The sequence below is a fragment of the Crocuta crocuta genome, unplaced genomic scaffold, assembly GCF_008692635.1.
Source record: "Crocuta crocuta isolate KB4526 unplaced genomic scaffold, BGI_CrCroc_1.0 scaffold30, whole genome shotgun sequence".
NCBI lineage: Eukaryota > Metazoa > Chordata > Mammalia > Carnivora > Hyaenidae > Crocuta > Crocuta crocuta.
In genome coordinates, this window is record NW_027528345.1 from 1,980,541 (window position 1) to 1,994,036 (window position 13,496).

General features: G+C 34.7%; 1 protein-coding gene across 1 annotated transcript in view; it reads left to right on the forward strand.

The window, feature by feature from the left end:
* LOC144222944 (mucin-19-like) overlaps positions 1 to 13,496 on the forward strand; it is a 73,736-nt gene that overhangs the window by 52,364 nt on the left and 7,876 nt on the right. The window contains exons 32-37 of the mRNA XM_077753654.1: positions 334 to 573; positions 646 to 802; positions 2,229 to 2,354; positions 3,605 to 3,746; positions 4,370 to 4,401; positions 6,219 to 6,260. Of these exons, the coding sequence (XP_077609780.1) occupies positions 334 to 573; positions 646 to 802; positions 2,229 to 2,354; positions 3,605 to 3,746; positions 4,370 to 4,401; positions 6,219 to 6,260 (739 nt within the window). The remainder of the gene's footprint in view (positions 1 to 333; positions 574 to 645; positions 803 to 2,228; positions 2,355 to 3,604; positions 3,747 to 4,369; positions 4,402 to 6,218; positions 6,261 to 13,496) is intronic.

Sequence of the window (13,496 nt, forward strand, 5' to 3'; positions counted from 1 at the left end):
TGATTTTGGCTCACATCATGATTTCAGGGTCATGAGACTGAGCCCCACACTGGGCTCTACTCTGAGTGTGGAGCCTACTTAAGATTCTCTGTCCCTCTCCCTGTGCCCCTCCCCCTCTCATATGTTCTCTCTTCAAAAATAAAAATAAAATAATAAAAAAGATAATAAATAAAATAGATCTATAATACTATATATAATCATACTATCTTTACCTATCTCTACATACCACTGTAGTGCAACTCACATTTTAATTTTCCTTTCTGATCTCATCTCTTGATAAATCTGTATCCCTAGTACAACCTACTTGTTAACTTCTCTTTTGGATCTCTACAGGGCAAAGTATGTGGTCTTTGTGGAAATAACAATGGTGATCTCAAGGATGATTTCACAACACGATATTCATCAGTAGCCACTGGAGCCCTGGAATTTGGAAATAGCTGGAAAACCAGTCAAGAATGTTCAGATACAGTAGCTCAAGCTTTCCCATGTGACTCAAACCCATACTGTAAGACCTGGGCTATGCGGAAATGTGAGATCATCCGGGACAGCACCTTCAGAGACTGCCACAACAAGGTAGTGTGGCTCTGAGAGCAGGGACCTGCACAGGCTTTGCTTCCAGAGACTCACATGCTGTGCTCTGCCTAGGTGGACCCCAGTGCCTACTACGATGCATGCGTTGAAGAAGCCTGTGCGTGTGACATGGAGGGGAAGTACCTGGGATTCTGCACAGCTGTGGCCATGTACGCAGAGGCGTGCAGTGCAGTTGGAGTCTGTGTCACGTGGAGAAAACCAGAGCTCTGCCGTAAGTGAAGTTCATGTGGTGGACGTGGACATGTTTAATATGTTTGAAACATGTTAATATGTTTAGGATGGGAAAAATACCTGTTTTTAAAAATACAGCACCTGGCACAGTACGTCAAATTCAGTTTTAGTTTCTGAAGGTCTTATAACAGGGGAAAACTTATTTATTTATTTTTCTTTGTTAAATAGTTTATTGTCAAGTTGATTTCCATATAACACCCAGTGCTCATCCCAACAAGTGCCCTCCTCCGTGCCCATCACCCCACTTCCCCTCTCCCCCACCCCCATCAGCCCTCAGTTTGTTCTCAGCATTCAAGAGTCTCTCATGGTTTGCCTCCCTTCCTCTCCCCAACTATTTTTCTCCTTCTCCTCCCCCATGGTCCTCTGTTAACTTCCTCCTAATCCACCTATATGTGAAAACATATGGTATCTGTCCTTCTCTGCCTGACTTATTTCACTCAGCATAACACCTTCTAGTTCCATCCATGTCGCTACACATGGCCAGATTTCATTCTTTCTCATTGCCATGTAGTATTCTATTGTATAGATATACCACATCTTCTTGATCCGCTCATCAGTTGATGGACACTTAGGTTCTTTCCATGTTTTGGCTATTGTTGAGAGTGCTGCGGTGAACTTTGGGGTACATGTGCCCCTGTGCATCAGCACTCCTAACAGGGGAAAATTTAAATACTGATGGAAAATATCTATTATTCATACTTAAATGAACAATGAACTGTTTACTTGTCTTGATATAGCCATGTATCCTTAAACATTGACCTCGTCTACTTTGGGTAGAAGCCCTCACACATTATCTTAAAAAATTTATAAAACCCTAGTCAAGACAAACCATAAAATGAATATAAACTTAATCTTGATATATATGGAATGTGATAAATTGAGTAGAAATCAGTCAACTCTTTCCCATCTAATGGAAAGTATTACGAGAGAAAATATGACAGATGAGAAATACATTGAATCCACGTTTTATTCTGTTGATTGTACAAAGTGTTATATTGAAATCTTTAGTTACCTCATTCAGGAACTGTTATTTACATATTAAAGAAGCCTCATTTTCCCAGAGATTTATTTCTGTAATTTAGGCTTGAACATTAAAACTATGAAGCTAGAGTATGACCTAAAATATCTTCAAATGGGAAAATTAACGTTTACTTTTCTACCCCAAAACAACTTTAGTGTGAGGTGTTAGAGGAAAGTGCTGTTTTGATCCTATATACTCCCCCTCCCTTTTTTGTGAGCTATTATGACTTTTCTGGTAATTTGGATAAAGCCAAAGGAACTTGAAAGACAGAATGATATACCCTAGGTCTGTTTATTTGTTAATATCATCCAAAAATGCTTTGGAAAGTGAAAGGTGAACATTGTCACATAAAAAATGGGAGTAATTTGATATGATTCAATTACAGCTGTCTACTGTGATTATTATAATGCCCCTGGGGAATGCAGTTGGCACTATGAACCTTGTGGTACAGTGACTGCAAAAACATGCAAAGATCGAGTTATTGGCCAGAAATTTTCTGCACTTTTAGAAGGTAAGGCAAATTTTAGTAATATCCATGAAGTAGTGCAAATTATATTGATATTTGAATACTGAAAAATGTTATTTCTACCAATTCAGAGTCTTATATTTTGTTGTTTATTTATTTATTTTTGATGGGGGGGTTTAGAGAGAGGGAGACAGAGAATCCCAAGCTGCCTCTGTATGGTTAGTATAGAGCCTTACATAGGGCTCCATCTCACGAACCATGAGATCATGACCAGAGCTGAAATCAAGAGTCAGATGCTTAGTCGACTGAGCCACCAGGTGCTCCACATTCTGTAATTTAATGACTAGGTATTTATACCTACTACAATATTAATATTTCTACATAAGAAACACTTTCTCTAGGGGCACCTGGGTGGCTCAGTCAGCTGAGTGGCTGACTTCAGCTCAGGTTATAATCTCACGGTTCAGGGTTCAAGCCCTGAATTGGGCTCTGGGCTGACAGCTCAGAGCCTGGAGCCTGCTTTGGACTCTTTGTCTCTCTCTCTCTGTCCCTCCCTCACTCATGCTCTGTCTCTGTCTCTCTTTCTCTATCTCAAAAATAAACATAAGAAAATGAAACATTTTCTCTAGACATATATTATCTGTTTAACAAGACAGACAAGCAGGGGGGAGAACACAGTGCTATGATCCCATTGTCAATTTTTATACCTTTCATTAGACAATATCGTTTGTTGAGAATATGGTTTCAGAATGCAGTGTATTATATAGAACAGTTAACTATATCCCCCACTTAAACAGCACTTTGTTCTTAGCATTACACATTTTGGAAGGAAGAAGTGGCAAGAAAACAAGATGATGCAGTAACTTCCCAAAGTCACTTCTGTGTTAGGTCCCGGTCTTTGGGATCTTTTCAGCTCATTTTATTATAACACCTGGATCTTCATCTATCCTTACAAAAATAGATATTTAGAACTGGCATTCACATTTCAAGATATGTATTTATCAAAGCATTGTATCATGTTCAACATCATGCCATTATTAATGTAACAATTTATTTTAAAATACTTCAGGAAACATTTTAGAAAAATAAATCAGTGAAAATGTATAAGTTCTTAGTTCTTAGGTTGATATTCCATTGCAAGAAGATCTGAATCCTGTGCAATTTATATGTTTTCCTTAAGAGTATGATGTCATCTTGCTATTTATCCACTTCAGTTCATGTAGTCATTTAAGTAACTTTACAAATATATAATGCAGCGTGACAAGTTTCTGAACCGTGGGTTATTTTTCATACAGGTTGTTATGCTAAGTGTCCAGATAGCGCTCCTTATCTGGATGAGAACACCATGAAATGCGTCAGTTTATCTGAGTGCAGCTGCTTCTATAATGATGTCATACCAGCAGGTGGAGTGATTCAGGATAACTGTGGAAGAACATGGTACATTCTCTATTAACTTTCCGAGAAGCAATTCTGTTTCTCGCATTTTCATTTAGAAAAAATTTTTAATATACATATATAATTTTTAGCTCTCTTATTTCTAAATGAGAACGCCAGCATTAGGTTCAATTTTCTGTCAGTAATGCTAGTTATTTCGTATTTACAGTAAATCCATATATCAACAAATGGCGTAAAGCTTATAATGAGGAAAACAGGGACAGAAAAGGTCACTTGTAATTTTAGGTAAAAAGAAAGTTTTATTTCTATAAATGCAAGATCATGCTTACAGGCTTCAGACAGTGACATAGAGGCAAAGAGGAGAAGTCTCTGCCAGAGCAACATGGCCATCGGTGTCATGTTTAAAGCTGAAAATGTAAGAACTAACTGTACAGCTTGACTGCAAAGCGTTTTAGGTGCTAAGAACACTGCAGTGAAATGATTAGGAATAATGATACCGTACACCAAAAAATAAACCTCCTTTTGGGGAAATGATTATTTATTGTTCTCTTATCTGGTATTGTTTCGATTCTCATGGTTAGACAATTTGTTGTTTCAAATTTGGGAGGTGTATGCCAGTAGGAGTTAAAATTTCAACCTCATTTTCTTTTTAATTTAACTTTCAGCTATTGCATCGCAGGAGAGTTGGAGTGCAGTGGTGAGTCCTTGCATTTGACTCTAATTGAATTAGGGAAGACGAGGTAAAGAGCTTGGCAGCAAAAGGAATAGATACTTAATGCTTAAACTGCTCCTCCCTCCATGGTTTGGGACAGTTCCACTGCAGTGTATTTGCTCATGTTGGGTGACTTCAAAACCAATGCTGCCAAGGTTTTCCAACAACTAGCAAGTGAGGCATGGAAGCCCCTGCCTATCTGTAGGCTCTGGGAATTAAGGCAGTGAGACATCAGTCAAAAGAGATTCATGAAGGGATGGAGTTGAAAGGTGAGGATTAGATAAGATAGAATTAAATAATTGAAGGATCACTCATGAGCAACAGAATCTAAAGATGAATCTCAATAAGCTTTAAAAGAATATATGGGCTACTCTTTGGTTTGTATTAGAAATTGCGAGAAGTAAAATAAACAACATGCAGATAATTCATTGGCAATTTTAGATTTTAGATTTTTATTCACCCTTTTTCATTCTTGTCAATAATAGTAACTTACATTTATTTCAGAAACTGCTACAAATTCAACATTCACAGGTAAAACCATCATGGTTTTCTTTTTTTTTAATTTTTAAAATGATTATTTATTTTTGAGAGAGAGAGAGAAGGAGAATAAGGGAAGGGCAGAGAGAGAGGTAGTCATAGAATCCAAAGCAGGCTCCAGGCTATGAGCTGTCAGCACAGAGCTTGATGCAGGGCTTGGACTTGTGAACCGTGAGATCATGACCTGAGCTGAAGTTTGATGCTTAACTGACTGAGTCACCTAGGGGTCCCAAATCATCATGGTTTTCAGGGGGTATCTTTGATTTCTTTTGTGGATAGTCCTTTATAGTTTCGCATCAGTCTATGACAGTAAAAATTATGCTGGTAAATCTGATACAAAAATTTCAAATTAGAATGAACAGCTACTAAAAATCTGTCAAAATATTATTTCATCTTACTCTAGCATATTCAGTTAGGAATATGATCAGAACATACATTAAGCAATGTATGCTTATTAGTCAAATGTCATCATCCAAAGCTTGACATTTTTAGATAATAATTGGAACAAGTGGAATGAAAATGAGTTAAATGTGGGCTCCCATGAAGTAAAATTTTAAAATCTTGATTACTTTGGGAGGCAATTTAAAAGCATAGAAATAAAAAGTTACTTTCTTTTTCTTAACTTCTATATCAGCTCTAAGCTCTTAGGACGTTCAGTCATGTCCGCTCAGAGTGCAGACGGAATGCAGTCTAGCTTTAGCTTTGGGACTTGCAATTTATTGGCAATATAAGCATAGTTAGAGTTGCTGCAGTACACTTACATATTCCTGTTCTGTGTGACACATAGGAGGGGATTGTATTTCCTGTAGATCGATATTCAGAGATGGTGTCAATGAAGAGATAGTGAATTGAAACCCTTAGATTTTGATACTGTATTTAAAGTTGTGTTATTGTCTGTAAAATGCTATTTAAATGTCAGTTATTGTTCATCACTTTCTTAAAGCTAAGATATCCCATGTCAGAGTTCTGAACCTTATTTCTTGTCCCTTCAATAGGACTTATAAAATTCCTATGAGATTTTGATTAAGTGATAAAAACAGAAAAAAAATTTTAAAAAAAACAGAAAAAATTATTTTTTTTGGTGGACATACAGTAAATATACAGAATTACCTGCATTGATTTAAATGAGAGATTATTTTGTCACTTAAGCTCTGAACACAAGTTTAGAAATTGTCACTTAGTTTATGGTAAGTGACTTTTTAAACTAAATTTCCCAGTAAAATTATCCAAGTAATTTATTTTCTTAAATATTGTCTTCCCTACAGTTTCAACTACAACAGCTACCTCCATATTAAGCACCGAATCAGGTAAAAAAATAAATAAATAAAAAGTTTGCTTTTTAGCTTCTAAATGGGCAGCAACGTGAATTTGCAATGAGGGCAATTTGGTCCTGTTTTCAAATTTGCCATTCTCAATTTATTTGCTAAATGCCAAATAGCAGGGTCTACATCCAGTTGTAATATTAGTGAAGAACATCTTCCCTATTCAGAGATCATACATCCTATAAAGAACATTCTCCATACTACTAATTTGGAGAAAGTGAAGAAAATTCTACTACTGAAGAACATTCTATGTTAAAGTCTTAAAAGTGATTTACAATTTCTCGTTTACTAATATCAAAGAATCTCAATGTTAATTGAATGATTTGCAGTAAAGTAATAGCCTAAGGAATACAGAAGTATATTGAAATATGTGAACATCTGATTAATGAATTTAACTGTTACATTTAATAATTTATTTGCATTATACACGTATGTAAACCTATCTCTAAATACTTTTAATTTTGTCATTTAACACAATTTTAACATACATTTTAAATATTTGTCTCCTTCTTTGTGTAGCAATTACATTGGTAACCAGGAGCTCAGGTGCAGGTGAGCCATAATCTTCAACCACAACTTTGGTCACGAGGGCATTTACCAAAAATCCAAAACTTCGTTTTGCACCATTATACCTTTCTAATGACATTTTATGGGGAGTTTTGTTTTGTTTTGTTTGTTTTTTAAGAATGTTTTAGAGGAAGACCTTGGAAAAAATGTTTTACAAAATGATGTTTTCTGACCTTTTACTTATGGTCTATGGATTTGAAAGCTTTAATTTTATACTTAACATCTATTCACCAATATGATCAAATTTCTATAAAACATTAATTCCAAGTTGACCCATTTTATACATAACCATAGAGGTTCTCAGAAACATACTGTTCCCTCTGTGCAAAATTAATTTTTCCATTGTTTTCCCCAATTCAGCAACTTCCATTCCAGTGACTACAACATCAAGCAGCAAAACAATAGGTGGGTGAATCATAAAACTTGTAAAATGACAATGCAGTTTTTTTACATATATTTTTAAAAAAATTTTTAACTTAAAGGCTATTTTAATCAACATAGCCACTTGTTTATACTTAGGACCTTTTTCTTCCCCCACCTGAATACTCTTTCTTTATCCTGTTATTTATTACTTTCTCTATTCTTTTTAAATGGATGTATATTTAAATCCATGATTTTTTTTATTGAGGTATAACTGACATACAACAGTATATTATTTTCAGGTGTACTTCATAGTAACTTGGTATTTGTATATATTGTAAAACAGTCACCATGATAATTTTAGTTTACATCCTTTAAGCCTTAGACCATGTTTTGCCTACCTGTATTCCCAAATGCACCTAGTTCCAAGCAGTATAATAGTTATCATTCAGTAAATATTTGTAGAATAAATGAATGACTCTTCTTTTTCCCTGTCCCAAATTTGTAACTCAAGTATTTTTTTACAGGGGGAGCGGGGAGCAGAATTTCTGGTGAAGGTTAGACCATTGGTTAGCTAGTATTTAATAGATAACTCTTACAGTTTATATATTCATTCATTGCAGTTAATCTTCTTTCCCTAAAATGCAAATGTATAGTGTATAATCAAGACTACTTTTGGATTATAATTTTATATCGTGATATAGAATTAGGACTATAATTTTGGGTACTTCTGTAATTCTTAGCAGTGTCTTATTTATTTAGTAATATATTTATTTAGTAATATAGTTAATATATTGCTTATATTCAAAGAGAAAATATATATCTTAAGTAGCAGCCATAGTGGTATGGAATATCATTAAGAATGCCCAAATTACATGTTTAATTTTCACCAAACTCTCTCTCTCATGTTGCATGTCATTAGAAACACGAAGCACTACTGACTTGCTCAGCATAAATCTTGGAAAGACTGACAGGTTTTAGTAGTATTTTTCTCTATCCTACAAGTGTAAATGTATTTCCCAAGGCATAGTAACAATTTCATCCCAATAGTCCTTCTATGTTGTTTCTTATCTGCTGCAGAAACTTTTTCTGTGTGTCATTTCAGTCATAAACAATGACTAAATTTCTAATACTCATCCCAGTTCTGTTAACATGAAGATTAATTTCATGGTTATATAGTTCCCTTTTAGTTAAAATCATTTGTTCAGCTATTAAAGCTTTTGAATCTCGTGACCATTTAAAGAAATAAAACTACTCTTGACCTCTTCACTATGGATTTCATGAATTGTACAGTTATGCATGAGTCATAAGCAATTTTGATAACTATTTCAATGTAAGGATGTTATCTACATCCTGTATCACAGTAGGTACTCACAACTAGGAAAACTGACTTGATTTTTATTCCGTTTATACATTTATTTCCTTTCATTGCTTTTCTCTTCCCAAGAATTAGTTCTGAACATATATTATGGAAATTTTATTTTGACAATACTTTGTGTACAGCAAGCAAATTTTTATATAAAACAGCAAGTCATGAGTAGATTATCTAACGAGTTTTAGTGAGCAGCTGATGAAATTTTAGATGTAAAATGTTTAACCTTAAAACACTATAAAAATGTCATTAATCATATCCACCATAGTATTAAAAAAAACCATAAATCTAATGTAGAGTTGAATTATAGGAAAGATTACCTAGCTGATTTTTCACCCTGGAATTCATAAGATATTATTTATGACTTTTTTATGCTGAGCCTTCCCAAATCTTAGTGTTCTATTTCATTCCACTGAACTTCCAGTAGCTATTTCATGTTCTAGAAGTATATTATTAATAATTTACTAAAGCGCCACATTTGTACTGTATTGCAAGATATAGCAAATAACAACTTTTAAGGAGGGTTTAGGGGTGCCTGGGTGGCTCAGTCGGTTGAGCGTCCGACTTTGGCTCAGGTCATCATCTCGTGGTTCCTGGGTTTGAGCTGACAGCTAGCTCAGAGCCTGGAGCCTGTTTCAGATTCCGTGTCTCCCTCTCTCTCAGACCCTCCACTGTTCATGCTGTCTCTCTCTCAGAAATAAATAAAACATTAAAAATTTTTTTTAAATAAAAAAGGGTTTACTGTATTCTCGTCATTTAGATACACTTTTTCATTCATTATCTCATTAAATGTCAACAATTGCCCGATTAAGTAATATTCTATGGACCCTCTGTCTTCATCATTTTGCAGGGAAGGAGATGCAAAGAGCTTAAATTTTCCAGAGTTCTAAAGATCAGAAGAAAGGGAATTTTCTAGTGTGATACAGAGAGAAATCTTCATTGATTTTCTTTTCCTTATTATCCATGAAAGCCAGAAATTATTTCCAGAAATTATCACTTCAAAGACGTAAATCATTAAGGCCATCCCAAAATATTCTAAAATCAGGAGACAAAAATAATTTTTTATGTTAAAATTATCTAATTGTGCCACAAATTGTGTTTTAAATAAATTTAGACAATAATCCCAATACACAGAAATCATTGCTTATCAAGTTATCAAATCATTGATCCCTATAGCTTATCTTGTTACTGGATTAAATCTGTAAGTGCTTATTTCCCAGATGAACTGATGCATAAAAATTTTGGTAATTAATTAAATCTCAGTTTTAAATGAATGGTAGTTTAAAATTTGATTTAAATTTAAGCTCCTTATTCACTGTCCCATATATTTTCTGAGACTATGCTTCTATCATTTATATCAGGAGAGAATTTAGAAGTTAAGTCATAACTGATTTACTTTCCCCCAAAAAGCAGTGACTGGTAGGCATGGATCATACCACTTGTTCATCTTAGTTGACTCGATTAACTGGACAATCATAAATTGTCTACTTCAGCATGTGCTATAGATTCCTGGACTGTGTACAAAATATTCAGAATAAAATGTGACATTTCTGAATTTTAACAACCATAAGAGACAACATGCCCATTTACCCCCTACTCAGGAATCATAACAATCTATATGAAATGAGGATGGCACTCAGAACAATCTTAGAATATACTAGTCATGTGTTTACTGGGCATTTTATTTTGAAGTTCTAAAAGGAAAAAAGAAAAGTCAAGTCTGGTGATGTTGTTTTTCATTTTACATGTAAAAATAAAACATTTCATTTTAAGACGTAGCAACATATGTTTCCTTTTTAAACTTTTTTTCCCCTAAATTCATCCAACAAGCATCATGCCATAGTAAAAAATAAAGCCGTTTTCAGCGTTCGCCTTTTGAACACTTTTAAAAGAAATACATCCTTTTTGTGGAGCAATTGCCTTACACAAATTGTAGACTTGAAAGCCACATTCCATTTCTTTTACTGACATCCATGGTTTAAAAGTTGAACAGCATTTGACAAATGGGGATGAATCCATAGCTACATAATGATTTTTTTTGTTTTTCAGCTTTCTAGGGGTGAACTGCTTGATCAGTGATGAGAAAAACGGATGTCGAAATAAGGGTTTAGTCATCATCACTGGCAAGGTTTCTTGTTACTTTATAAATATAGTATGCATCAACTAAAAATATTTAAATAGCTATTTAAAAGCAAAAGTTTAACATTTTCCAGATATAAGATAGCTAGGAAGACACACCATTTTGACATGTACTGCCTTTTCCTGAGCTCTCCGCAGTAGGTGGAAGGATTTCATTCTTAGATATGGGAACCCATTTCACCTAGAATTTTGTTTTATAGTCTCAGTGTTCTAAATGTAGTTTCATTTTGGGTAATAGTACATTTGAATTGGACCAATGTGATTTGTGGGTTGATTTAATTTAGTCACAGATTTTCTACTTTTATTTTCTGCTTTAGGATTTAAATTTATAGGTATAAAAACCTATAATTCTTGGGGCACCTGGGTGGCTCAATTGGTTAAGCATCCGACTTCGGCTCAGGCCATGATCTCACAGCTTGTGGGTTTGAGCCCTGCATCGGGCTCTGTGCTGACAGCTTAGAGCCTGGAGCCTGCTTCAGAGTCTGTGCCCTCCTCTTTCTCTGACCCTCCCCTGCTCTCTGTCTTTCTCTCTCCTCTCTCTCTCTCTCAAAATAAATAAACATTAAAAATTAAAACAAAAACCCTATAATTCCTGAACACATATGTAAGGTTTATTTTTATTTTTTTAATGTTTATTTATTTTTGAGAGAGAGTACACATGCCTTTGTGTGCACAGGTGGAGGTAGGGCGGAGAGAGCGGGAGGTAGAGGTTCCAAAGCAGACTCTGCACTGACAACACAGAGCCCAGCGTGGGGCTCAAACTCACAAACCATGAGATCATGACCTGCTCCGAAGTCAGACGCTTAACCAACTGAACCACCCAGGTGCCCCAAGATTGACTGATTGATTGAATGAGTTTTTAATATAATTTATTGTCAAATTGGCTTACATACAACAGTGCTCATCCCAACAAGTGCCCTCCTCAGTGCCCATCCCCATTTTCCCTCTCCCCCACCCCCTACCCACGTTCAGTTTGTTCTCTATAATTAAGAGTTCTTGTGGTTTGCCTCCCTCCCTCTCTGTTTGTAACTTTTTTATTTCACACTTCCATTCCCCCATGGTCTTCTGTTCAGTTTCTCAAGGTCCACATATGATATCTGTCCCAAGATTTATTTTTAAAAGAGACAGGGCAGAGGGGCAGCTGTTGGCCATTACCTTATTCCATGAGTGAAGTCATTTTAATCAGGTACTGAATGAAATACCTCCCTAAATCCAGGACTTTTCACTGACCATTTTGTTAACCTACAACTTGAAAAGATTAAACAAATTTTTTAAAGTTTCTTTCCTTAAATTTAAATGACTTTTCTCAGATGGATAGAAGGCCAGATAGGAGGAGAAGTGACTAGGTCCCCAGGAGAGGATTGATGATTTATTTGATTTTTACATTCAAGCATCTTGTATAGAAGTTATGGTATGATTACACTATTGCACATTTCTTTGAGATAAATAGCATAGGAGTGAAGTGTACTTTTAATGAATTTAGAAACACATTGCAGAAAACCTTAAAAGCACAAGGGAAGCAATATGCAAAGCTTAAGCTTTTCTCTCTGCATTATATATCTATTCTTTTTTCTATACAGTATATGCTTTCAAAGGGTTAAAATATTCTAAGAGATGCCTAGCCAATCATTCCAATAAGTATGTTAGTTTTAGAAGAAATATTATGCAATTATGGTTTTTTTCTGTTGAAATGGATAGATCTTGACACAGAGTTAACATTTACTGAGCAATATTCTAAGTATTTGACACATATTATCTCATTTGACACAGAAAACTCTGTGAAGTAGTGTCATAATTTTCCCCAATTTACAAATGAGGAAATAGAAGCAGAAAAAGTTTAAGTTATGTGTCCAGGGCTGTCTGCTAATAAGAAGCACAGAGAGGATTAAAATTCAGGACATCTTTTTCTAGATTCCAGTCCTAATGCTGCTGTGTTTTGATATTTAAGAAAGAGGAAAGTTGAATTTAATATAAATTAGTTATTGAAATAGTTGCATATAATTTCAGATTCCAATTTCAAGTTGGTAATTGTGTTAAAATTTATGATTTATGTAGTAATTTTCTATTAAACTACAAAAAGGCTCATTGACCATATGGAATACTGATTCATATAATTAAAAAATGCGTTTGTAACATGATTTGATATCTTAAAATGCATTTTGTTACTTTCTCAAAAAGTTAAAATCTTAGAGTCTTACAACTATACTTATTTGCATAAAGAGCTTATTCTAAAATAGAAAAATAATTACATCTTAGAAAAGATAATTACATCAGGATATTATAGTCACCTCAGTGTAGTGGGAAGTAGAAGCAGAAAAATAAGAAATTGAATCTCTTCTGTTCTACTTACCAGCTGTAGGACCCTGGTTTAAGTCTTCAAACACTCTGATCATTAGTTTTCCCATTTATTAAGTGGGAAGGATATAATACCTTGAGAAAAGAGTAAATGTTATAGTGCAGCTTAGTATAATACATAGTAAGATTCAGTAAAATCAACTTTATTATTACTAACAGGTTTTTAAAAATTTATTCATTTTGAGAGAGAAACAGAGAAAGAGAGTGGGGAATGGGCAAAGGGAGGGAGAGAGAGAATCCCAACCAGGCTTTGCACTGCTATCTCAGAGCCTGATGTGGGGCTTGAATTCATGAACCGTGAGCTCCTGATCCTAGCCAAAACTGAGAGTCAGACATTCAACTGACTGAGCTACCAGGGCATCCAATTACTATTAACAGTGCTAATATTAACAAAGGGGTTTAATATTTTTATTTTAGTAATCAGAAAC